We start from the raw sequence: 26339 nt of genomic DNA on the forward strand, positions 1-26339 counted from the left end.
TCTAATTCTTTTAAGTTTTTCTGAATTATTATTATACCGACGTAAAATGGCTATTTGGTTAATAAACTCATTGTCAAACTATTGTTCACTGTCTAAGTATATTTATTACTTTTTTAATTTAAACAAATGTTTGGTTTGATCGGGGGCCTGATTGAAGGAGGTTTCGTTTAGAAGACCATTTATCAACTATGGCATGGTGTGTGTATCTCACAATATCACCTCTTGAAGATATGAGAACGTAAGCAGGACCTGTCTAGCACAAGAAACTAAGAATAATAAAAAGTCATTCCAAGTAACGTGTTCGTTGCTAATTGAAAGTTGTGTTTGCTTCAATATTTTTTTTCACATTTGCTGTTATGTGTGAAAATTCCAAGGCCTATAACTTCGCAAAATAAATGGACCGAAACGAATCATGAACTTCATCTGTAACTCATGCAGATTGACTCACATACAAAAAATTAGGTAAATATGTTAAAGGATATTAAGGAACAAGAGCCGTGTTCGTGAAACACAATGCCCCCTACTGTGCCGCTTTGAAGCCATCTATTTGACTTTTGACCTTGAAGGATGACCTTGACCTTTCACCTTTCAAAATGTGCAGCTCCATGAGATACGCATGCATGCGAAATATCGAGTTGCTTTCTTCAATATTGCAAAATTTGACCTTAACCTTTGACCTTAAAGGATGACCCTGACCTTTCACCACTCAAAATGTGCAGCTCCATGAGATATGCATGAATGCCAAATATCGAGTTGCTATCTTCAATATTGCAAAATTTGACCTTTGACCTTGAAGAATTACCTTGAACTTCACCTTTCACCACTCAAAATGTGCAGCTCCATGAGATGCAAATGCATGCCAAATATCAAGTTGCTATCTTCAATATTGAAAAATTTATGGCCAATAAAAAAGTTTTCGGACGGACAGACGCCATATATTTGACATTTGACCTTGAAGGATGACCTTTACCTTCACCTTTCACCATTCAAAATGTTCAGCTCCATGAGATACACATGCATGCCAAATATCAAGTTGCTATCTTCAATATTGCAAAATTTGACCTTTTACCTAGACCTTGAAGGATGACCTTGACCTTCACCTTTCACCACTCAAAATGTGCAGCTCCATGAGATGCACATGCATGCCAAATATCAAGTTGCTATCTTCAATATTGAAAAAGTTATGGCCGATGTTTAAGTTTTCGGACGGACAGACGCCATATATTTGACATTTGACCTTGAAGGATGACCTTGACCTTCACCTTTCACCACTCAAAATATTCACCTCCATGAGATACACAGGCATGCCAAATATCAAGTTGCTATCTTCAATATTGAAAAAATTATGGCCAATGTTAAAGTTTTCGGACTGACGGACAGACCCAATATATTTGACATTTGACCTTGAAGGATGACCTTGACCTTCACCTTTCACCACTCAAAATGTGCAGCTCCTTGAGATGCACATGCATGCCAAATATCAAATTGCTATCTTCAATAATGACAAGAGAGCCAAGATGGCCCTAGTTCGCTCACCTGAGAGGAGTCGGTTCATTCAATCTTTACCAAATGTCAAACTTGACCTAGATATTGTCCAGACAAACATCCTGGTCAAGTTTCATCATTATTTCATCTGCGAGTCATGATCAATGTACCTATGAAGTTTCATGATCCTAGGGGTAAGCATTCATGAGTTATCATCCGGAAACCATTTTTCTAAGTTGAGTCACCGTGACCTTGACAGCCAATTTGTGAATACGTTTTTTGGCACTGTGACCTTGACCTTTGACCTAGTGACCTGATAATCAATAGGGGTCATCCGCGAGTCATGAACAATACACCTATGAAAATTCATGAACCTAGTCATAAGCGTTCTTGAGTTATCATCCAGAAACCATTTTGCTTTTTCAGGTCACCATGACCTTGACCTTTGACCAAGTGACCTGAAAATCAATAGGGGTCATCTACGAGTCATGATCGTTGTACCTATGAAGTTTCATGATCCTAGGCATAAGCGTTCTTGAGTTATCATCCAGAAACCATTTTACTATTTCAGGTCACTGTGACTTTGGCCTAGTGACCTGAAAATCAATAGGGGTCATCTTCGAGTTATGATCAATGTACATATGAAGTTTTATGATCCTAGGCATAAGCGTTCTTGAGTTATCCTCTGGAAACCATTTTACTATTTCGGGTCACCCTAACCTTGACCTTTGACCTAGTGTCCTGAAAATCAATAGGGGTTATCTACGAGTCATGATCAATGTACCTATGAAGTTTCATGATCCTAGGCCTAAGCATTCTTGAGTTATCATCCGGAAATCATTTTACTATTTTGGGTCATCGTGACCTTGACCTTTGACCTAGTGACCTGAAAATCAATAGGGGTCATCTACGAGTTATGATCAATGTACCTATGAAGTTTCATGATCGTAGGCCTAAGCCTTCTTGAGTTATCATCCGGAAACCATTTTACTGCTTTGGGTCACCCTGACCTTGACCTTTGACCTAGTGACCTGAAAATCAATAGGGGTAATCTGCAAGTCATGATCAATTTATCTACGAAGTTTCATGATCCTAGGCATAAGTGTTCTTGAGCTATCATCCGGAAACGATTTTACTATTTCGGGTCGTGACCTTGACCTTTGACCTAGTGACCTGAAAATAAATAGGGATCATCTGCGAGTCATGATCAATGTACCTATGAAGTTTCATGATCCTTGGCATAAGCGCTCTTGAGTTATCATCGGGAAACCATCTGGTGGACGGACGGACCGACATGAGCAAAACAATATACCCCCTTTTCTTCTAAGGGGGGGGGGGGGGGGGGGGGCATAATGAGAAAACTGCCCCCCCTCCCAGCAGCCATGTTATTCAACTGACCGGAACCATTTTTGAACTCAACTCTCGTATCAAGGAAACAAATGTTCTGAGCAAATTTCATGAAAATTGGGCAAAAAATGTGACTTCTACTGTGTTCCCATGTTTTCACAATATACATATAGAGAAAAATGCCCCGCCCACTGGCAGCCATGTTTTTTCACTGATCCCGACCATTTTCAAACTCATCCGAGATATCAATAAAACCAATGTTTTGACCAATTTTCATGATGATTGGGCAAAAATTGTGACTTCTAGTGTTTACAAGGTTTCTCTATAGCAAATAGGGAAAACTGCCACTATATACATATAGAGAAAAATGCCCCACCCACTGGGGGCCATGTTTTTTCACAGATCTCGACCATTTTCATACTCGTCTGAGACATCAATTGAACCAATGTTTTGACCAACTTTCATGATGATTGGGCAAATATTGTGACTTCAAGAGTGTTTACAAGGTTTCTCTTTAGCCAAATAAGGAAAACTGCCCCGCCCACTGGCGGCCATGTTTTTCAACGGATCGGAACCACTTTTGAACTCAACCAAGATATCATTAAGACAAACATTTTGACAAAGTCACATGAAGATCAAGCATGAAATGTGACTTCTACAGTGTTTACAAGGTTTTTCTGTTTTTTTCCCTAGTGACCTAGTTTTTGACCCGGCACAACCCAGTTTCGAACTCGTCAAGATTTCATTGGGACAAAGCTTCTGACCAAGTTTCATGTAGATGGGACAGGAATGTGGCCTCTAGAGTGTTTACGAGCAAATGTTTAAGGACAGACGGACATACGAAGGACAAAGACCGGTCACAAAAGCTCACCTGAGCAATCAGGTGAGCTAAAAAAGTTATGGCCAAAGTTAAAGTTTTCGGACGGACAGACGCCATATATTTGACATTTGACCTTGAAGGATGACCTTGACCTTCACTTTTTACCACTCAAAATGTTCAGCTCCATGAGATACACATGCATGCCAAATATCAAGTTGCTACCTTCAATATTGAAAAAGTTATGGCCAATGTTAAAGTTTTCGGAGGGACGGACAGACGCCATATATTTGACATTTGACCTTGAAGAATGACCTCGACCTTTTACCACTCAAAATGTGCAGCTCCATGAGATGCACATGTATGCCAAATATCAAGTTGGTATGTTAAATATTGAAAAAGTTATGACCATTAAAGTTTTCGGAGGGACGGACAGACTGACATACTTACTGACGGACAGTTCAACTGCTATATGCCACCCTACCGGGGGCATAAAAACAATCGGCAACGGAATTCCGGCCGACCGAACGGACAGATAAATTGACTACTATACGACACCTTTCCTGGGTGGGGGGCATAAAACGGTTTGCAACAACTAACAACATGTTAAAGTTTATTGTTCAATTATTTCTACTAACAAGACTCAACATACTTGTAAACAAGGGCTGTTTGTAAAACATGCATGCTCCCCATATAGGCTGTCAGTTGTAGTGGCAGCCATTGTGTGAATACGTTTTTTGTCACTGTGACCTTGACCTTTGACCTAGTGACCTGAAAATCAATAGTGGTCATCTGCCAGTCATGATCAATGTATCTATGAAGTTTGATGATCCTAGGCCTATGAGTATTCTTGAGACATCATCCGGAAACAATTTTACTGTGACCTTGACCTTTGTCCTAGTGACCTGAAAATCAATAGGGGTCATCTGCGAGTCATGATCAATTTACCTATGAAGTTTTATGATCCTAGGCATAAGCATTCTTGAGTCATCATCCGGAAACCATTTTACTGTGTCCGAGTCACCGTGACCTTGGACCTAGTGACCTGAAAGTCTATAGGGGTCATCTGCGAGTCATGATCAATGTACCTATGAAGTTTGATGATCCTAGGCCTATGAGTATTCTTGAGACATCATCCGGAAAAAAAATTACTGTGTCGAGTCACCGTGACCTTGACCTTTGACCTAGTGACCTGAAAATCAATAGGGGTCATCTGCGAGTCATGATCAATGTACCTATGAAGTTTCATGATCCTAGGCGTAAGCATTCTTGAGTCATCATCCGGAAACCATTTTACTGTGTCCGAGTTACCGTGACCTTGGACCTAGTGACCTGAAAGTCAATAGGGGTCATCTGCGAGTCATGATCAATGTACCTATGAAGTTTCATGATCCTAGGGGTAAGCATTCATGAGTTATCATACGGAAACCATTTTTCTAAGTTGAGTCACCGTGACCTTGACCTTTGACCTAGTGACCTGATAATCAAAAGGGGTCATCTATGAGTCATGATCAATGTACCTATGAAGTTTCATGATCCTAGGCATAAGTGTTCTTGAGTTATCATCCGGAAACAATTTTACTGTTTTGGGTCACCGTGACCTTGACCTTTGACCTAGTGACCTGAAAATCAATAGGGGTCATCTGCGAGTCATGATCAATGTACCTATGAAGTTTCATGATCCTAGGCGTAAGTGTTCTTGAGTTATCATCCGGAAACCATTTTACTATTTCGGGTCACAGTGACCTTGACCTTTGACCTAGTGACCTCAAAATCAATAGGGGTCATCTGCAAGTCGTGATCAATGTACCTATGAAGTTAAATGATCCAATAAGCATTCTTGAGTTATCATCCGGAAACCATTTTACTATTTCGGGTCTACGTGACCTTGACCTAGTGACCTCAAAATCAATAGGAGTCATCTGCGAGTCATGATCAATGTACCTAAGAAGTTTCATGATCCTAGGCCTAAGCGTTCTTGAGTTATCATCCGGAAACCATTTTACTATTTTGGGTCACCGTGACATTGACCTTTGACCTAGTGACCTCAAAATCAATAGGGGTCATCTGCAAGTCATGATCAATGTACCTATGAAGTTTTATGATCCTAGGCCTAAGCGTTCTTGAGGTATCATCCGGAAACCATCTGGTGGATGGACATACGGACGGACGGACGGACAGACAGACGGACGGACATGAGCAAAACAATATACCCCCTCTTCTTCAAAGGGGGGCATAATAAAAGTACAGGCAAATGCTAAGACAAAAATCTTACCAAAGAGTACAGTTATACAAAACTTATATAAGCAATGCGTCCAAAAAATTATTTGAATTATTCAACATACATGTATTCAGTCCACACAGGGTCCATATAAAAGATGGGGTAATATGATTGGATAAGAAATTGTAGTACACATAGCCTGTATAAGTCAGTACTGAAGGATTCAAGTAAGTTTGCTGATGCTAAATAAATAAATTAAAACTAGTTATCCAATAGAAACTGCTAATTTTGTATGTAAATACATCATTTATTATTCTTAATGAAGACACTAGCAAAAAATCAAAGTGATGCTTGGTTATATGAATGAAACACTAAAGGCCATAAGCATCAATTGTATAAGTAGTTAAGTTATGTGGATAAAATAAAAACTTTCTCTTTAACTTTCTTGGGGAAGAATAATGTTCTCTAATACAGGATTATCACCCAGGCGTTTCTCACATTACGATCATGGTACAAATAAAACTATTTCTCAACATTCAAATTGAAAAATAGTGGTATTGTCTTAAACAAAATAATGCAATATACACACTGACTTATAATACAGATTGCATTTATCTATAAAAGAACATATCCCTCGAATTACCTGATAAAGTAACAACACCTGATATTTACATGCAACCTTAAAGCCTATTGTAAAATCAAAGCACACATTTTTAATAGAGTACAAATCACTTAACAACAAAATTTAAATTAATACATATTTTATACGAGAAATATGAGAAATACATGCAGTAGATTAACGTTACACATTTTTCCAAACCAGTTGGGCTGATAAAAAATTACAAATACAGTATGTTCATTACACAGCAATAGCTTCAGAAATATTTAACTACGTTCTGACTTCATATTATATTTTCTGTACTAAGGGTAGCAACCTATGACAGAACATGTTCTTACATTTGGCATTCACTGAACACAAACATATATTTTCTTAAGTGTAAAATTGGATTGAAGACGGTTGTTTAATCATAAAAAAATAGTGTACATGTAATTAAAATATCAAGCAAAAACTTCTCGAGCAAAAAGTAAATGAATTAGTATGCATACAAATGATTTTTACAAGAATGTGCCATATTGAGGTTTATTTAATGTTTTTATATGTAATTGCATTATCTTTAACAACTGGATTCATTATAATTAATGTCAATAAAACTGACCAAAATAGATATGACGAAAATGTTCACCAGCCCACTTGAGGGTTCAATTCATGTGGGTCATGGTCTGTGAAAAAATGGGTTTAATGCAAGTGTGTAGTGTCATCCCAGATAAGCCTGTCCAGTCCACACAGGCTAATTAGGGACAACATTTTCTGCTTTTATGGGGTTTTTTTGTTTCAAGAAAGTACCACCCCTGCAGTCCGCACAGGCTAATCTGGGACCACACTTTAAGCACATGCATTTAACCCCCTTTTCACAGAGCACAGCTCATATGCATTAATACTTGTTTGGAACAGTTTTAAATTTATTTAGTTACATAGACTTTGTGGCCTCTGATGTATTCACAAAAACATATGATAATATGCTTATTCACCAAAAACAAATACATTCTGTATAATATTTTAACAAACTGCATTTCTTTAAGTCTATTTCAGACAGGAGCTGTATTGACACATAATAGTTTATCCACTGATGACATTATTTTTAAAAGCTAGCAACAGAAATACGAACATAAAAAAATCTTATGCCTTATGTTTTATGCCACATGGGACGAGTTTAACTCCAGACCAGAGCTACTGTGAGACCATACACAGTGTTCTCCAGAAACATTTAATAAGCCAGTTATATTTTCACAGTAGCCGGCGTCTAAGCAATAAAACAGGTGTATTTTCGCCATTCCATTTGATATTTTGTGGGAAAAGTAGCCAGTATCCATATTAAATGTAACCTGTGAAATGGCTTTCATGGATTGCATACAACTTTGCATAATAATACAGCAGACTAGTAGCTCCTGACCAGACTGTAAATGTGCAAGTTAATCTGGAGCTATGCTGGCCACATGCCGCATAACACCCATTTTCCATGAAACAGCTTACATTTTTTGTTTGTATATGTGGATATTTTCTGGGACACTATAAGAATTTCTGTCAATTTCTGAAGACAAGTTTTGCACACATCAAAATGTACATACAAAAAATATTAAGTACAAGTACATCAACTATTGTACCACTTCCCATATTTTAACAATAAAAAAAAGGCAGAAAAAAAGCTCTTCTAAAATTGACATCTCAGTGTGTATTTGCTGAACATTAACTTAAATCAGCCTCATTGTGGTGGGGCACCTACGCAGTCCGCTTACGAGAATAAAAAACGTGCATGACTTATAGACATGGTAGCTCCTTGCTAGACTGGAGTTACCCTGGCCAAATATGGCATGACACCCATTTACGCATGACAAAGCTCATATGATACATTTCTCAAGTTTCAACTGAACCTTCTCAGATCACAATTCAGTGTACAAATAGCAGTATGATTAACTTCTTGCTGTACCATACCTTTATTAAATAATTTTCTCCTTTTTGGGCAATGCTGTTTCTTATTTTTAACTCTTGAAATCTGTCCTTTTTTAATTTTCATACATAACAATACATCAATTACTACAAATAAATAATATACAACACTGAATTCTCAATTTTCACTTTAAGCTCAGTAATAGTTTTTATACAAATGCATTTCAAGTATTTGGTTAGATAGGATCATTAACAAAATTGATAATAACATCATTTAAATCAAAATTTGGAAGAACAAAATATGAAAACATGTGAACAAATGCTTTCAGATTTTTCATTACAGCAATTTAACAAAAATCTGATCCAATATATAAAACAACCCATGGACTTAATTTAAGATTCCATAGCAAATGTGGATTGATTTTTTAATGGCTCTCCTACTCAAAGTTCAAACATTTCGATTTGTTTAAGACTATTACACTCTTCCTGGTAAATTCATTATTTGAACATCATCAAATAAATGTCCTACTCAACATTAAAACAAAGTCAAGCTATTTCTGTGTTTAAGACCATTACAGTTTTATGATAATTTAATGATTTTTACTTGAATTAAATTGCAGCTACTGGGAAAGACCTATCTGCCCATTGATAGCTGCCAGAGTCTCCCTGGACACGGAAACCAGAGCCTGAGAAAGCCCAACAGCCGGATCATCTCCATCAATGTCACTCTTTTTTTTCTCTGTCGGATTTGGAAACTTCCTTGTGTACTCCTGGAAGATTTTTCGGTAGATATGCTTGGACACTGGTTTCTTGTCATGTGAGGCACACAGAGCCAAATACTCCTCGTACCATTTAACTGCATGGATGTTCTTTGGCAGGGCTTTGTCAGTGGAATACTCAGAGAGATGCCTGTCAAGGTGGGCATGCATCACCTCCACCTGTTCCTGAGAAGTTTTATTGACCGGCGCATGTTTTCCGCGGCCGTCTTGCACGAACAAGTCTCGAGCCTTCTGTTCAAAGGCCTTGTAAATGTAGCTATCACCAATACCAAGTGTACCAGAAAAGAACGGTTTGCAAACAGACTCATACTTGCCATTTATTTCAAATGAGAAAAGCCTATGCACGGAGCGTCTTTTGTTCGTCCTTGTTGCCACCTGTGTTACTCGCGATACTACAAACTCTTTTTGAGCTGTGTACGAACCTAATTTCCAGAACCAGTCAAATATTTTCTTCCTCGTATCCTCAGAAATCTTATCTGTACACCGTTGTTTACATTTCGAACAATCAACAGGCCGCATTTCCTTTGCAGGAACAAGCTTACCTTTTGCGTTCACATAAGCTTTGCCTTCAGTCTTTAATTTCTTTTTAATATTACGCTGCCAGGTTTCCGGTCGTCGTTCACGCTTTTTCTTTGCTGACCCTTCTTTGGACTTCTCAGCCTCACTACTAGCCGCAGCCTTGTTCTTTGTGGATTTCTCTTTATTGCTACCAGTGTTTGTTTTCACATTCAGCACCACTTCCGTGACCGGCGTTGCTGATAGCATCTCCTTGATCAACTCTGCCTCACTCATGCCATTAGACTTATCTTGCTGATTCTGGTGAGAACTTAAAGATCCAGGCATTGGTTGCTGCAGGGGCTGATTAACAAAAGGGTCTTTGTTGTTAATACTGTCAGCACCGGACATGTAGGACGACTGGACATAGTTATCTGAAGATTGCACGCTCTGTGAGAACCCCCCCTGAAAGAACGAACCCGAGTTTGCACGATTTTCGTTAACAAACTGACCAAACGGTCCCTGGAAGAGGGTGTTAGGCTGATATGACTTGTGGTTGGTCTGCGACAAGATGCCTTGAACAAATGAGTTCTCCTGAACAGCAGATGTGGGAACACTTTGTGAAGGGAAGTAACTCCCTCTCTCATGAGAGAAGTCCAGTGGGTAGTCCCCCTTCTCAGAGAAACCAGACTTGTTACCAGCCTGCTGACGGCCAATCTCTAGAAACCTCTTCTGTGCCCCAAGAAGCGTCCACACGTCATCTGAAATCACATTTGGGAGGGTCAAATCATTGTAATCTACACTGCTTACTTCTTGAAATAGTGTAATGTGTCTTAAGAGACCATTTTGAATGTTTTTTCAGTCCTATCATGGCGGTCAGTTTACTAACTCACTCGAGATAGCTGATTTACCAGAACTGAGTGCACATACTTATTCCAGTAATAGAAACCTGCCCTTTTTTAATCAGAGGTACAAGGAGAATGGCTGAAGGAAGGATTTCATGATAAATCCATGGAAAATCTTAAAAGTTGTCTCTTAACACAGATAGTTTCTTAATTCAATGTGACTTGTAAATGCAATTCATATTTTTAATTACAATTTTACAAGTTTGCATGTTTGTAACTTTAATAAACAGGACATCGCATACTATTGCTTAATAAGTTTCCATTAGTTGTTTTTAGCGAATATTGTTTTTAAAACATACTTTAATGTTCAAAAACACTAATTAAAGACCTTTCATGACACACTTAAAAAATGTCACATTTTGCGAACAAGGCCCATTCAGAGGCATGTATAGGATATCTACATGAAAATATGAAAAAAATAGTGCAAAATTCAATCATTATGTCCACCAGAAGAAAATTTCAATTGAACCTGTGAGATTTTACACTGTGCAAAATCTGCACTTTTATTTATGTGTAGTACTATTTTCATTTTGTACTTACTTTTGAATGCCACTCTTCTATGTAATATTTGCAAAATTAAGACCTGCAAGTATTTGCAGCAATTAATTAAGTATTTAATTCATATCCTTCAAGGCTTGAGATATTTTCAATAAACAACATTTAATCTTAATTATCATGCTCAAAATACAAGAAAATGACAGTTGAAATTGTATTCTAATACAAGGAGGTGAATTAAATTGCTCCGTATAAAATCATTGTTTTAGAGTTAACAAGAGATGTGTTTGTCAGAAACACAATGCCCCCTATTGCTCCGCTTTGAAATACAATTTCGATATATCATTTGGCAGGTTTAGAAATTATCTCCCTTTTAAAGCTTTTTTCTTCCCTTGGATTGTAATTTTTAACTTTTGACCTTGACCTTTTACCACTCAAAATGTGCAGCTTTATGAGATACACATGCATGCCAAATATCAAGTTGCTATCTTCAATATTTCAAAAGTTATCGCCAATATGTTAAAGTTTTCGGACGGACACACAGACTGAGAGATGGACAGTTCAATTGCTATATGCCACCCTACCGGAAGCATAAAAATAAATATAATGTTATTGTAATCATGTTTAATCATGGCTTCTAGAAGAGAGTATAGAAATTATGCTTGTTTGGCAATTTCTTACTTCAAAAGTGGACTCTCAATACTATTGGATGTGTATGGACATTTAGCAAACTATGGCTTGTAATCAGTCATGGCATACAGGTACGACCAAAACAGTGATGTAACACTTTATCACAACTATTTACAGAATTACATACAATACTAGTCTATGAGATAAGAAAAACACTGAGGTAGCCATCAACTAACAAATGCAATTCTATGGTAACCATCAATTATCTAATGCAACATTGAGGTAACCATCAACAAACTAAAGCAAGATTGAGGATACCATCAACTAACTAATTTAACACTGAGGTTACCATCAACTAACTCATGCAAAGTAACCATCAACTAACTAATCCAACTAAAACTGTAATCTCTCACCTGAGCAAATCTTGGAGAATCTGTCTGCAATGTCAGGGTTTTCTTTGAGGAAGATCTGTCCACGGTTGGATCCCTGGATGCTGATGTCGCCCATGCAGTCGACCGTGACCAGCATGGAGTTGACACCACGTCCACTGAGCATCTCCAGCTGCAAGGGCAACCAGTGAGGTGTCAAAAGTAGTGAATGAAAATAAAAAGTATTTTCTGAAATTCTCCTTTTAGCCTTGCTTTGAAACAACAGCGTTAAATGCATGTGTGTAGAATATCTTTCCAGATTAGCCTGTGAATCAGCACAGTCTAAAAAGGGACAATACTTTCTGCTTTTATGGAATTTTCCATTTAAAGGGAGCCTCTTTTATATTTTAATCCAGTCTTAGTCGAACGTGTCGTCCCTGAACGATTAGCCTGTGCAGACTACATGTAAGTATTTTTCTAATCAATATAATTAAGTGACTATCTTTTTAATGGCAAGTTCAGATTTTGTAAGGACACATTTAGATTTCAAAAGGGCAACTAAGGATTTCCCTTTTCGGAAATGTGCAACCCCATCTATCTCACTCCCGCTGAACTACGTTACGATGAGAGGTGCGTCTGTACGACAACGCGATACGGCGTCATAACTACAACGGTTACAGCGTCTTGACAGTTATAGACATACACACGCATTTACTTAATTAAATTCTTTGTTTAAACGTACACGGGATATGGCATCTATTTTCATTTATTAATGTTTCTTTACTTGCGTCTTAAGCTATCAAGACATTTTCTAGTGTGAAATCATGATAAAAGAAAGAAGTTCAAGCTAAAAAACATAAAAAATCCAATTAATTTGTTGTTTCTGGCTTGCAGTTTTCGTCAAGATGATTATTTTTGAATGAATTGTATCAAGTAAAAAGTTGTAGCATTCCAACTCTGTGTACATGTTATGGTATCTTCTCTTACGACTAAGACAGGTTACGGTGTCTTCACAGCGTTACAGCACCCGCAAGAAGTCAAATTTACAACCATGGAGATTTCGTTCCACGATAGTAGCATTTTGGACGTGAGTTTGGAGATCATCATTGATTGCAACAACAATAGTTACTAATAACCTCAATTACTGTAAAGAATTTAACAGGAATGTAGAAAATATTTTACACCTTGAGAGTGGGGAATTCAATAACATATTAAGGTCATTTAAAAGCAAGACTTCATTTGGGTAATATTTATTTGTATTTCTTTATAGCGTTTTTTTAATCAATGAGTAATACAATTTTTAAAGATTTGGTACATTTATTTTCAGATAAAATATTTAACTTAAGACTGAATTAATCTTAGAATCGCAAATGCATTAATATTTGCTTATGTTTTTTTTAGTAAATCAGTACTACAATATTTTACAAGACTTTGAACATTTGTTAATAGCATTAATCTAAATTAAAGATTTTCTATCAATTCAGTCTTTAAAGCGAGACTATACGATTTTAAATGTGTTAAATTGTAATATATTGATAAAATATGTTACAATAATACAAAATAGGCCAGAAAAATTATACATTGAAGACACATTTCATAACACGCAGCAAAGATAAATTAGCGCCCCGAGCCGATTGTTACGAAGATATTTCGTAATATTTTCCTACAATTATCGACGCATTCGTATTTTTAGTTAGTGTTTGTGTGTCATATGAATAGATATTGTTGCAGGAATTTTAAATAGATCGTTAACCTAAATTTAGATTCACATCGTTTATGCATGATTTACATGCTGGCTTATTCAACTGTACAGACATTTTCGATTTCAGAATTAAATACCTGGCTTATTTCGCATTTTTTGACACATGTTCTTCTTTACTTTTATTTTAATTTATATTGAAATATATTTATAATAAGTTTTTTTACACATTTTATATAAATTCATAAATATTGACAAAATGGTATAGTCTCGCTTTAAATCAACATTTATTATTACCTTTTTTTTTAAATAAATGCACCAAATCTTTAAAAAATTTAGTATTGATTTAATTAAATCGTAAATTTACTTTCAATAAAGTTACAATTTCAATTCAATCAACTTTTTTGGTTTGGTACCTCAAATTATTCTTTTTAAAAATTCAGTGGTAACTCATTCATGCCCCTTAATTCTTTACTGTAGGCATTGCATTAATTAATCAATTAAAAATTAATCACCAGTTTGAAAATATATGCCCCTGATGTAAGACACTAATAGGTGGCATTAACAAGTCATTGTAAGTATACCTCTATAAAGATCTATTTTACCGAACCCTCCACAACATTTACTATATAAATACAATTTACCAAACTTGTTATTTACCGAAACCTCTAGTACCCGTCTATACTATACTGTAACCTTAAACATGTTGTAGTAAATGCACTGTAACACTCTCTATAAGACGCCGTAACATTTTAATTTATCAAAATTTATCTCGTTACACTTACATGCAGTTTATTTTGAGACAGATCTTGATAAGATTGATTCAATATTCGTGCTTGCTTATGTTTGTTTGCATTTTCTTCTGTTTAATGTCAGACTTTGAATTATATTCCAATGATTTTATGAGTTGTCTATACAGGTCTGTAAAACTTCCAAGATATCGATAACATAGGAATAAATTGCACTACAAGCTGTGAAAGAGGAACACAATATCCATATTTAAATAAACATTGGCTTACACATACAAAAACTATTCAAAATTACCGTTATTATCATTTATGTCAACAACATCCCATATCATCAACAAACTGTGGAAAGACGCCGTAACCGTTGTAGTTATGACGCTGTATCGCGTTGTTGTACAGACGCACCTCTCATTGTAATGCAGCTCAGCGGGAGTGTATCTAGTGGTTTTGGTCAGTTTTAGGGATAAAATTCAACCCCATTCCAAATCTAAACAAGGGACAAAATTGTCACAAAACCAGGTTTTCAATTTGAAAAAAAGTCTGATTAAGGGAGACAATTGAAAGTTCTAACTAGAGATGTGTTTGTCAGAAACACAATGCGCCCTATTGCGCCGCTTTGAAGCCATTAATTTGACCTTTGACCATGAAGGATGACATTGACCTTTCACCACTCAAAATGTGCAGCTTCATGAGATAAACATGCATGCCATATATCAAGTTGCTATCTTCAATATTCAAAAAGTTATGACCAAACTTTAAGGAAGGTTAAAGTTTTAGGAAAGAAAAATACAATGATATTTGACCTTTGACCTTGAAGGATGACCTTGTCCTTGACTTTTCACCACTCAAGATGTGCAGCTCAGTGAGATACACATGCATGCCAAATATGAAAATGCTATCTTCAATATTGCAAAAGTTATCAGACTTTAACCAAGGTTAAAGTTTTGGTACACGCACATACAATGAATGAATCAATGAATGAATGAATGACAGACAGACAGGCCAAAAACAACATACCCCTGATCTTTCGATCCGGGAGCATAAAAAGAGTTTTTTTTTAATCAATTTCAACATTCAGTTCATTTCTATATCAAGCTCTATCAGTTGAATCTAAGTTTATATTATATTTAAAGCATTTAAATTTTAATCTCAATTTTTAGGAATTTCTTATAAAAAAACAACAAAATTTCTGAATTTTAGTCAAAGCGACCTGATATCTCCCCACAAAAAGGACTCCTACCCCATTCCCAATAAGGTAAATAAAACAATGTTACATGTTAAACTAAGCTAAGCTCTAGAGACACTGCTTTACCATTTGCTGAATCTGTAAAATGATGGTCTGTATGTCTCCATGACTGCTCCCTGGCTGTGATATGAATGAAGACACAGGAAGGTTGATGGCACCATTGTTTTGAAGGCTGTGGGATAACCCTTGGTTACCATGGGTCTTCGGATTGTCCCCATCCATCATGAGAGATGCATTGAGGACTCTGAAGATATTTAAATTAAATTTTCATCACCATTGGATTATCTGTCAGCAAACTGCATTAAGTAGCAAAGCAAAATTGCATAGGTGAAAACATAAAATAATATGTTGATGCAAACAAATATTGTTGTTTGGCTCTTGAATAAGATAAAGCAGTATTGATAATATTTGTACAAAACAATGACCTCAGTACCAACTTGCTTATAGAATAAATTGTAATACATGATATTTATGCAGTGAAACCAATGGCTAAAAAAAGTTAAAGTCCTGACTTCCATAGCTAAAATTCTGAAAGTCCCAGTCATCAATATAAAAAAGTGAAACTCCAGCTGCTGGTTTGTTGATCTTTTATTTAAGGCAAGTGACCAATTGCCAAAACTGTACGGAACAGCACAATAAGAAATAACATACACACATAGAAGAATAAAGCTTGAAACGGTCAAAGCAAAGCATCAAGTCCCATTCTCCTTTCTTTTTTTACTTTGGACATTTGAAGCATAAGATGCAGGTTTGTTATCCCAAAGTTTTTTGAAAAGCGTGGGGATATTGTAGTTATCTCCGCTGTCTATCGGGTATTGAATAGAAACTTGAATAGTAGTAAGTATACAGTCATAGAGTCGGGTTGAAACAGATGTATTGGGGAATCGTTCGAGTCGGGATTTTACTATCTGTACGGAAAATTTTAAAACAATGAAACAATATAAAAAATAATTTTTTTTAAAGACTGGGGGATTTTCTTGAAGAGTCATAGCGCACCAAATGATGTCTTTTGACGCTGTTTTTCTTTGAGTTATAACGCACCACAGACATAAATTGACACATTAAATTAAAAAAAAATCAATGTCGGGAGGGGACATCCCTCCCGAACCACCCCTATCAGCCCCGGGCCGCCTGACAAAAATCCTGTGGAAGGCACTGATTGTGGTATGTCAGGTAAGTGTTGTTTTGTCAAAGTATGAATCAAATCTGATGTTAAATAAAGAAGTTACATATATGGCGATTCAAGCAAAATTTATTAATTTGACCTTAAGAGTCAAGGTCATTCAAAGGTCAAGGTCAAATTCAACTTGAAAGGTACAGTAACATCATGATAGTAAGAAAGTATTTGAAGTTTGAAAGCAATAGCTCTGATACTTCAAGTAAAGTAGATCTAAATACAAAATTTAACAAAATATTCGAAGTTACAAAGACAAAAAAGGGCGATAATTCCTACAAAATGCTTGATACAGTTATCTGCTCTTGTTTATAGGTTGGGGTCATGTTGGTAAAGAAGTATGCAAAATATAAAAGCAATATGTCAAGGGACATTGAAAATATTTGAGGTGGTACGCAAACTTTAACATAGAGTTATCAATAATATGCATATTCTAAGTGGAAAAAGGGCCATGATTCTTGAAATTTGCTTGATAAAGTTGTCTGCTCTTGTTTATAGGTTGGGGTCATGTTGGTAAAGAAGTATGCAAAATATGAAAGCAATATGTCAGGGACATTAAAAATATTTGAGGTAGTACGCAAACTTTAATATGGAGTTATCCATAATAGGCATACTCTAAGTGGAAAAAGGGCAATAATTCTTACAAAATCCTTGATACAGTTGTCTGCTCTTGTTTATAGGTTGGGGTCATGTTGGTAAAGAAGTATGCAAAATATGAAAGCAATATGTCAGGGACATTAAAAATATTTGAGGTAGTACGCAAACTTTAATATAGAGTTATCCATAATAGGCATACTCTAAGTGGAAAAAGGGCCATAATTCTTACAAAATCCTTGAAACAGTTGTCTGCTCTTGTTTATAGGTTGGGGTCATGTTGGTAAAGGAGTATGCAAAATATGAAAGCAAAAAAATAATTATGTCAAGGGACATACGAAATATTTGGGTGGTACACAAACTTTAAAATTGTCACGCTCATGTTCTCGCCGACGCCGGGGTGAGTAGGATAGCTCCACTATATATATTTCATATATAATAGTCGAGCTAAAAAGTGAACTGTGATTCCAGTTTATATATGATGGGCGTTACTTGTAATAATCGGTGGATTAACAAACTGACAAAACTTTCTGGACTTAATAGTGGATCAACGTCATTAATAGACCTTTGATCAATTTTGTTTTTCTTACACTACGCGGCCAACGATTTTTGCCTAAATCACCGACATGCGGAGGTCATAATTTATTTTGGGTGAAAAATCACCGCAATCTCGCGCGTTTCATCACGCTAGGTCCAGCATGATCACCGCAAATGCGATAAATATAATCTCCGCGGTGATTCACCGCGATTCACCGCGTTCCCGGTCAACGTGGTGAAGAACGATTTGCCTATGTACCATGTACATATATAATCTTCACAGAGATTATAGCAATATGGGATTATTAGCATTGTTGGCAGATATGATTGAGTATCCTTTTTAAAATGTCAACATGTATTTCACACCGATGTCCCTGACAGGTATTTTTTTGTCTTTTTAAATGCTGCGTATAAAACAAAACAGTGTTCACACCTAGCTGTATGATACCGCACCTGGAGGAGTGATTGCGTTTTTGATTATGCAATTAACAGTTTGAAGCCATGGAGAACTCAAAACTGATTGTAATGTATTCGTCCTATTTTTCCGAGTCTGTCGATTCCCCGATACATACGTTTCAACTGTCTCAATCACATACATGCAACTTCTTCCGTCTTTATCCATTACTCGATAATCCCGCATATCCCCGATTTCCATTTTAAAAGCGAATTCTGGTTAATATGGACAATAAAGAGTCCCAAAAAATGTTATACACAAACATTCGAAATTATGAAATGAATTTCGGCATATGTTTCTATTTAAAGATTTGATGAAATAAGCGCCCAATCAGATCAGTTGTATTGTACATGCGTAAATCACCTGACACGGTTTGCACACATCGTGTACAGCTATTTTCGGTTACAAATTCTAGCCACAAATACACAGTGTAAATGAATTAAATTAATTCCTTTGTTCTGATAAAAAGCGCGAAATTGCCGTGTGTGTATTTATTTGTAAATAAACATTTCATAGTGGGTAAAACATTGATATCATTAATTTTAATTTCCATTAAAAGTTTCGTTGTGAATTTCAACTTAATTACCAAGGTACCTCGCGAAATACTTGGCATTGACATTTCCTCTAAATAAAATATAATTAAAACACGCTGTATTGTAACCGTTAATACGCTGTTTCAGTTCCTTCGTTATTGAAACAATTATTGCATTGTATACTGACTACACCAGGCTTTTTCCGCCCTATGCCACGGGTCCGAAATTCGGCCCCATTCCCAATGCAAATCGGGTTGTTTTTTTCCCAATTGAAAAAAAAATTCCCAATTCCAAAAAAAAATATAAATTTTTTTTTTTTTTTTTACCTTAAAATATATAAGTTAACCTGATCCGGTGTAGAAATTGAAAGTGTTGCATAATTAAATTATCAGTTGCCTTGAATTTGTTTTAAAAACTGTAAAATATGTTAATGATTATTTAAGACTTTCCTTATTTTCCTCAAAATCTGGCGCTTCGCACGATTTTTTTCACCTCAAAACGGCCAGGCCTTTTCCCTAAACTCAGATTTAAAAACCTGCACTTATCTCACATGTTCATAATACTTTGTAAAATTTTAATAATTAGTTATCAAAATAGTCGTTATTTACCAGTTAACGGCTTCTTTGAAATATAAGAAACACTATTTACATGCGATAATTTTTCCCAATTGAGCCAATTTTGCGAATAATTTTTTTCCCAAAATGGGGGTTTTCACCATGCGAAATTCCCAAAATTCCAGTGTGGCCTATTCCCAAAATGGAGCGGAAAAAGCCTGTACACACAAATGTTGTGTACAGTTCATAATATTCTTCCACCACCAATAAACAAATTAATTTAAGTTTAGATGTAATGCAACATGTACACGTCATTTTCTGGGAATCGAGAAAGGGAGTTAATATTGTGAAAATAAACCAATATCTGTTAATTGAAATCGTCAAACTTTATAATATATATATATATATATATATATATATATTAGCAATTCTTATGAAAATAAATATCGTTATAAATGTTTTATGCAAGTCTGTTTCTGAGTCAAACGATTCACCGCCTAATTTTAAGTGTAACAAACTATGTTTGAAACATTTAAAATAACGATAATTCCGAATTATCACGGCTTCCATTTTCAAAAGTATATGCCGTTCAAAATTGCTCGAGAAATAGTCAAGACAAACGTTTACTATTGTTCCATCAAATGAATTTTACACGCTACTATTTTATTAAATAGCTCTAGCAGCCCAATCGGGATTGGAGACGCGTACATCATCTGAAGCAATGTGTAAATTTAAATTTAGATGCACATGTAAAAGTCATTTTCTAAAAATTGGAACGAAGTGAAAGTATTCATTTTACAAATAAACCATTTAATTTTATTCAAATGGTCGACATTTTTTATATTTGTGTCGTCTGTGTATTTTAGCAAGTTTTATGCAAATATATATAGTTTATTTCAACGTTTAAAGCAAGTCTCGTTTCCGAGATTAAACTATGTAAATTTCTTCTATATGGTTACTGACCTACAAAATCATTGACAGATGACATCCGATGGTAATTGTATGAAGTATGCAGACAAGCTGACGAAATGTTAAAACAATCGCGTAGAAGTAAAAACATCAGGTTATTATCTGTACCTGTTTCTTATATCCGCGAATTATTGCCGAGTGCCTCGACATGATTCGGAGTGAATACTCGTTGTGGCTGCGGAGAAACTTCGAGAACAAAAGAATCTGTTGCCGCGAACTTTGTTGGTTTTGTGTGAGCCGTACTGTACAATTGTTATTTCAACAAATAAAGATATTGTTTGGAAATCAGGATATGACATTCAGCAATTACGGTGTTTACTTTCATTTTGGAATACATTTTCGCGATATAATGCGATCGTCAATAATAATGACATTAGTTAAAAAGTTGAAATTTAAATATAGTAGTCAACGCCAATCACGGCGATTCGCAGTGTTTTGCGATGATTCAACAGCTGATCTTTATCGCGAGATGGTCGCAGTGAAATCATGGCGAACTCACCGTGAATCACCCGTAGAGTGTTATCACGGTGAATCACCGCGATTTGCGGCGAATCACAGCGATTTCCCACGTTTACCGAAACGAGGTGATTGGTGATTTAGGCAAAAATCGCGGGCCGCGTAGTGTAAATTATTTTTGCCGACGTTGTTTAACCGTGCCGTCTGCCAAAAACCTGCAATTATCTATTGGTCAATCAATCATCCTGTAATCATTAGACAACTTACGGAACACGCGAAGAAGCACGAGTGTGTTGTTATAGCAACCAATATTAAGGGACTGCTTTGTCACTGTCAATTAACAATCTGTGTGGGGGATAAATTGTGTAACCGTTAGATAAACAACAAACTTGCTGATCGCGGGTGGTAGCACGCCTTAGCAAAAATTATCGGGCGACTGGATTTTCGCTTTCCCGGTCTTGTTTACTCAAAAAAATCCGGCGACTTGATCTTCGCTTTTCTGGGCTCATAAGGCGAAATCACCGGCATTAGAGCAAAATTATCGCTCCAGTCGCCCGTAGGGTAGTCCCTGGTTGTTTCTTTTCATCCTTAATTGTTTTGGTTCATCAAGTTTAATTTATTCTGAAAGATTTTCAATTTCTGAGAATGTTTTAATTAAAAAAAAACTGTCAAGAAGAAATGCCTGGCAGTAGAGATTTTTGTGTAACCAATATACCTAGCTCTTAGATTGTGTTCCATTCCCGAGTTTGTTTAAAAAAACAAAAAAAAAACACAATATAATCGTTCCAAAAACTCATTTTCTTGAATGCTTATGATTTATTCAGAGATAGTTAGTTAAATAATTAAATTATATTTGTTATTGTGCATGATTGTCAATAAAAATAAATTCCACCTCTGTTTGCCAACCAGGGAATCTAAATGTTGCAGGTGCATGTGATGTCACTGGTCAACTGGTCTATAAATGTACAATTGCAATTCTATGACTCACACCACAACATCCATTTAATTGAGCTTTGTTTAAGAATTAATTTACAGATGAAGAAGGTTCTCATGGACATGAAACTGTTTTTGTGGGTTGATTATCCAATAGACAATCGCATCTGCACGAAATGCACAAATATGAAGATGCACAAAGTGGATAAGACATTAATTTATTGCATTAAACAACCACGCTTTTAGGAAAAAAATGTTGATTTATTGGTGGCACTAGATATCTTTGAATGTGCATAGTTTATAAAAAAAAATAAAGTCAATATAACAGGAACCATATCTAAAGAAGTATCACTAATTTGATGATTTCAAGTAAAATAATAACAAAGATTATTACCTCCCTTTATTGACGTCTTTAAATAACGCAACCAATTGAATGCAGGGGAATCTTGGAGACTACGTATGATTATGCTAAAGATGACATAAATTTCAAATGTATGAGACGTACAGTACTCCTAAAAATCTCCCTTTGTTTACAAAGTCGATAAGTTATCGAATTCCTAAAACCCTGTTATTAACCGGAACAGCATAATAAAACTATACCGAAGGGTTTAGGGTTTAACGCACTTATTTTGAATAGGCTGCACAACACTCTCTATTGACATACGACTGCGGAATGTGATTTGTTTTTTTCCCATTTATAATTATAAATTTTTAAATCATGACCACAATAATTAAGAACAGTTTGGAAGAGATTTTTGCTATTAACATTGATTTATTTGCTAAATCTCGATTAATCTTTAAATAAAAAACTTTCAAAACAATTATAATTTTCAAAACAGTATGACCGGCACGATGCCAGTTTGTAACTTACATAACTTTTGCGTAGTGATTTTTTGTCTCAACTCTTTTCAATTTTCTTTAAAACTTATCTGATCTGGATCGGGATAAATAAGTCGAAGATGCCACTTCTGGCGAAAATGTATAAGAGTTCATAATATCATCACTAAGTATATTCTAGTTGGACACTTTGAGCACAACGAAGATGGCAGTTTTATGTAGAATTTATTGATAAAATAATTAAAAATTATTGTTCTCTAGATTTTTCTCGTGGATATAGTCCTCGCATTGCTGGGTCCCTATAGACTCTTTTCACAATCAGCCAAAATGATAAGTGGGCGAAGTCACGTGATTTGTAGAATTTTAGAGTGTACGTTAGGGTACGGAACAACATAATAAAAACAAGCATGTTCGTTGACCACAACGGGGTTTAATAATTTTTCCGAAAAACGCAAACATAAGAGATTTATTGTCCTCTACCGGTGAAACCGGAGGGGACTTATGCCATGGTTTGCGCTCTGTGTGTCAGTCTGTCTGTCAGTCTGTAAGTCCGTCACACTTCTCTGGATCCTGCGAAAACTTTCAAAGTTCTTCATATTTTTTCATAAAACTTGAAACATGGACATATGACAATATGGAGATTATGCACGTCAATTCATTTTGTTCCTACATACAAAATTGTGGTTGCTATGGCAACAAATATATATATATATATATATAATACTGACAATGGTGGAGTTTCACCGCTATATAGGGGACAATATTGCTTGGTAATCTCTTGTTCTACATATTTTTCACTTATAATCACGTATAAAGACTCAAGATTTATCAATATTCATGCACAGACAGTTCAGTTTGCACTACGTCCATTTTTTTTACTTGTCTATAGAATTCTTCAATATTTTCATTTACTGTAAAGGACAATTATAAATACACTGTAAAAAAAATAAAAAAATAATATATCATTTAAATAGTGTCGCGTACTTCAACTTTCATAGTTCTTTGTCTTATGGTTATTTACCTCACCTCTTAAACGTTCGCTCGTTTATGAAAAATATCAAACTCCAACACTAATGCTATGTATTGTATTATTCGGCTTATGCATATATCTTTGTTTTGTTTAATTATCGATGTTGAGTCTTCAGACCACCTTTTCTCTAATGGTCATCGGTAACTCATATGTTTATAAAGATGAAATAAAATTTATAAATATACAATAATATTACTAAATATTATGTCGTTGAAATACTATTGAGGTATAAGAATGTTTAGTGTTTATATTATAATTACTTATACATTTATTTACTAAACACAAGTATGCATATGTTTTAAGCTATTGTAAAAGTGTAAGTGCTCACGAAAATCCCGAATGTAATGAACAACAATCAACTGGTATAAAATAATCGATATTCTCCACCAAAGAATGGTACATGTTCAGCCTCGTTCTGAAATTCGACGGGTCACGTGACATCTAAAAATAGCAACATCGGTAGTATTGTGAAACTGGTCTATTGTAAGTTTAGGCATTCGTGGCTAAAAGTAGTTTTCAATCAAAGTACTGATAGTACTGGTGTGACGATGCTTTTGAAGAGGATTGATATAAAAGCATCTATTAAAGTTTATCTACATCACCACAATTGTGTATGTGGGTACGAACATTTTGGGTAGAAAAAAATGGGTGCGAAAATTTTGGGTACAAAAATTATGCCAACAAAAATTGGGTACGAAAAAAGATTTAGTTGCGGCAAAAAATTTGGGTAGGAAAAAAATTGGGTGCGAAAATAAAATTGGGTACGACAAAAAATTGGGTACGACAAAAAATGGGTACGAAAAATGTAGGGTACGAAAAAAATTGGGGGTACGGTAAAGTAGTACCCGTGGCATTCTATACATAGATGTTGACGTCACAACGTGGTTGTCACCTCTCTACTTAGACACATCACACACCTCCATTTGGAGGCATTTATGACTACGACACAAAAAAGTCCGCGGATGAATGAAGAATTTGTTTTAGAAGTAAACATTATTGTTATGATCTAAAATGTAAGTGTTATTGTGTTCAGTCTTATGGTTTGATGTTAGTATCAATTAACATTTCGTTAGTTTTCAAAAATTTTGCTCTTTATTCATTTTTTTAAACTGTACTTTCACTTTCGGTTGTAACAACATGGATCCTTTATTGACGAAAGTTTGCAAAGAAATAGCGTTTTCAAAACTGCTTAAAGAGTTTCAGAAGGAGTGTCTGATGCATGTTTTGAATAGACACGATGTCGTGGCTATATTGCCGACTGGATATGGGAAAAGAATATTTCAAGTGGCTCCATTTGCATTGAAAAAGAAGTTCAAGTTGACTTGTTCAGTTTGTTTATGCATTGCTGTTTATGAAGCCCACATTGTCCTTGAATGGTAGTTTATCCAATTATGTACTTATACTTTTTACTCTAAAATCTAGCTCTTTGGTCACAAAATGAGAAGTTTTATTATCCAACAGGTTTCGTGTATGAACCTCACACATTTTCTTATACCGAAGTCCCATCATATAATCACCAGCAGCATTATCATATTCATCATCATCATCATCATTATCATAAGCATCATCATCATTGTGTTGTATGATCAGAATTCAATACAAATACAAACAAAAACACAACCATTACAACTACTACTACTGCTAATTAATTAACTACTACTACAACAAGAACAACAACTACTACTACTACTGATATTACTTTGACTACTACTACTACTACTACTACTACTACTACTACTACTACTACTACTACTACTACTACTACTACTACTACTACTACTACTACTTCTACTTCTACTACTACTACTACTACTACTACTACTACTTCTACTACTACTACTACTTGGCACACCAGTACTTGGTGTCCATGGAGACGATAAGGAGAACACTCCCAGAGTATGGATAGAACCCACGCCCATTTGCTAGGCGGACATGATCCTCTACACCACAGCGACCATAAATTAATATTTGACGCCATGTGCAACATTATTCGACTTATTACCAAAAATACATGGAATTTGACAAATGACTGAAAATGCTTTATAATAAATGCAAATTAGAAATTTTTAAACAAAACAACCTAAGCAATATATAATTAGGAAACAGTACATTATTGAAACACTGATACCATGAACATTTTAAAAATCAGTACACAATTTATGGACTTGATGTTTTGCATATACGAAAGCAAAGCATATTTATTAAATAGTAAAACACACTGTTCATGTATCTTTTTATGTATACATGCATCAACTATTCTGGTTATGAATACATTTTTAAAATTATATATAAACAAGAGCACCGCATTATGGGTGCCAACGCTCGGCTGAGGGTGCAGCTTTGAGTACATGAAAGTTTTTTAAGTGTGTTTTTTAGAGGTCGCAGTGACATTGACCTTTAACCTAGTGACCCCAAAATGGGTGTGGCGTGTAGAACTCATCAAGGTGCATCTACATATGAAGTTTTAAATTTGTAGGTGGAAGTACTTTGATTTTAAAGCCAATGTAAAAGTTTTAGCACGACGCGGAC

At 35.5% G+C, this 26339-nt stretch overlaps 1 protein-coding gene across 5 annotated transcripts; it reads right to left on the reverse strand.

Moving 5' to 3' along the window:
* Positions 1-4249: 4249 nt before the first annotated feature.
* Positions 4250-22532, reverse strand: LOC127866797 (uncharacterized). 5 transcript variants are annotated; one of them, XR_008043108.1, is made up of 5 exons: positions 22338-22532; positions 15806-15983; positions 12094-12241; positions 5251-10411; positions 4250-4533 (listed from the first exon to the last, which is right to left on the reverse strand). XR_008043108.1 is itself a non-coding variant. In XM_052407617.1 (4 exons), the coding sequence occupies exons 2-4, from the start codon at positions 15962-15964 to the stop codon at positions 8997-8999; spliced, it is 1722 nt and encodes a 573-aa protein (XP_052263577.1). In that variant the 5' UTR covers positions 15965-15983; positions 22338-22532; the 3' UTR covers positions 4250-8996. The 5 variants fall into 5 exon arrangements, 1 of the variants encoding a protein (XP_052263577.1); XR_008043105.1 differs by having other exon boundaries at positions 4250-4679; positions 4967-10411; XR_008043107.1 differs by having other exon boundaries at positions 4250-4597; positions 4885-10411.
* Between the last annotated feature and the right edge of the window lie 3807 nt (positions 22533-26339).

This window comes from Dreissena polymorpha, chromosome 2 (genome assembly GCF_020536995.1).
Source record: "Dreissena polymorpha isolate Duluth1 chromosome 2, UMN_Dpol_1.0, whole genome shotgun sequence".
NCBI lineage: Eukaryota > Metazoa > Mollusca > Bivalvia > Myida > Dreissenidae > Dreissena > Dreissena polymorpha.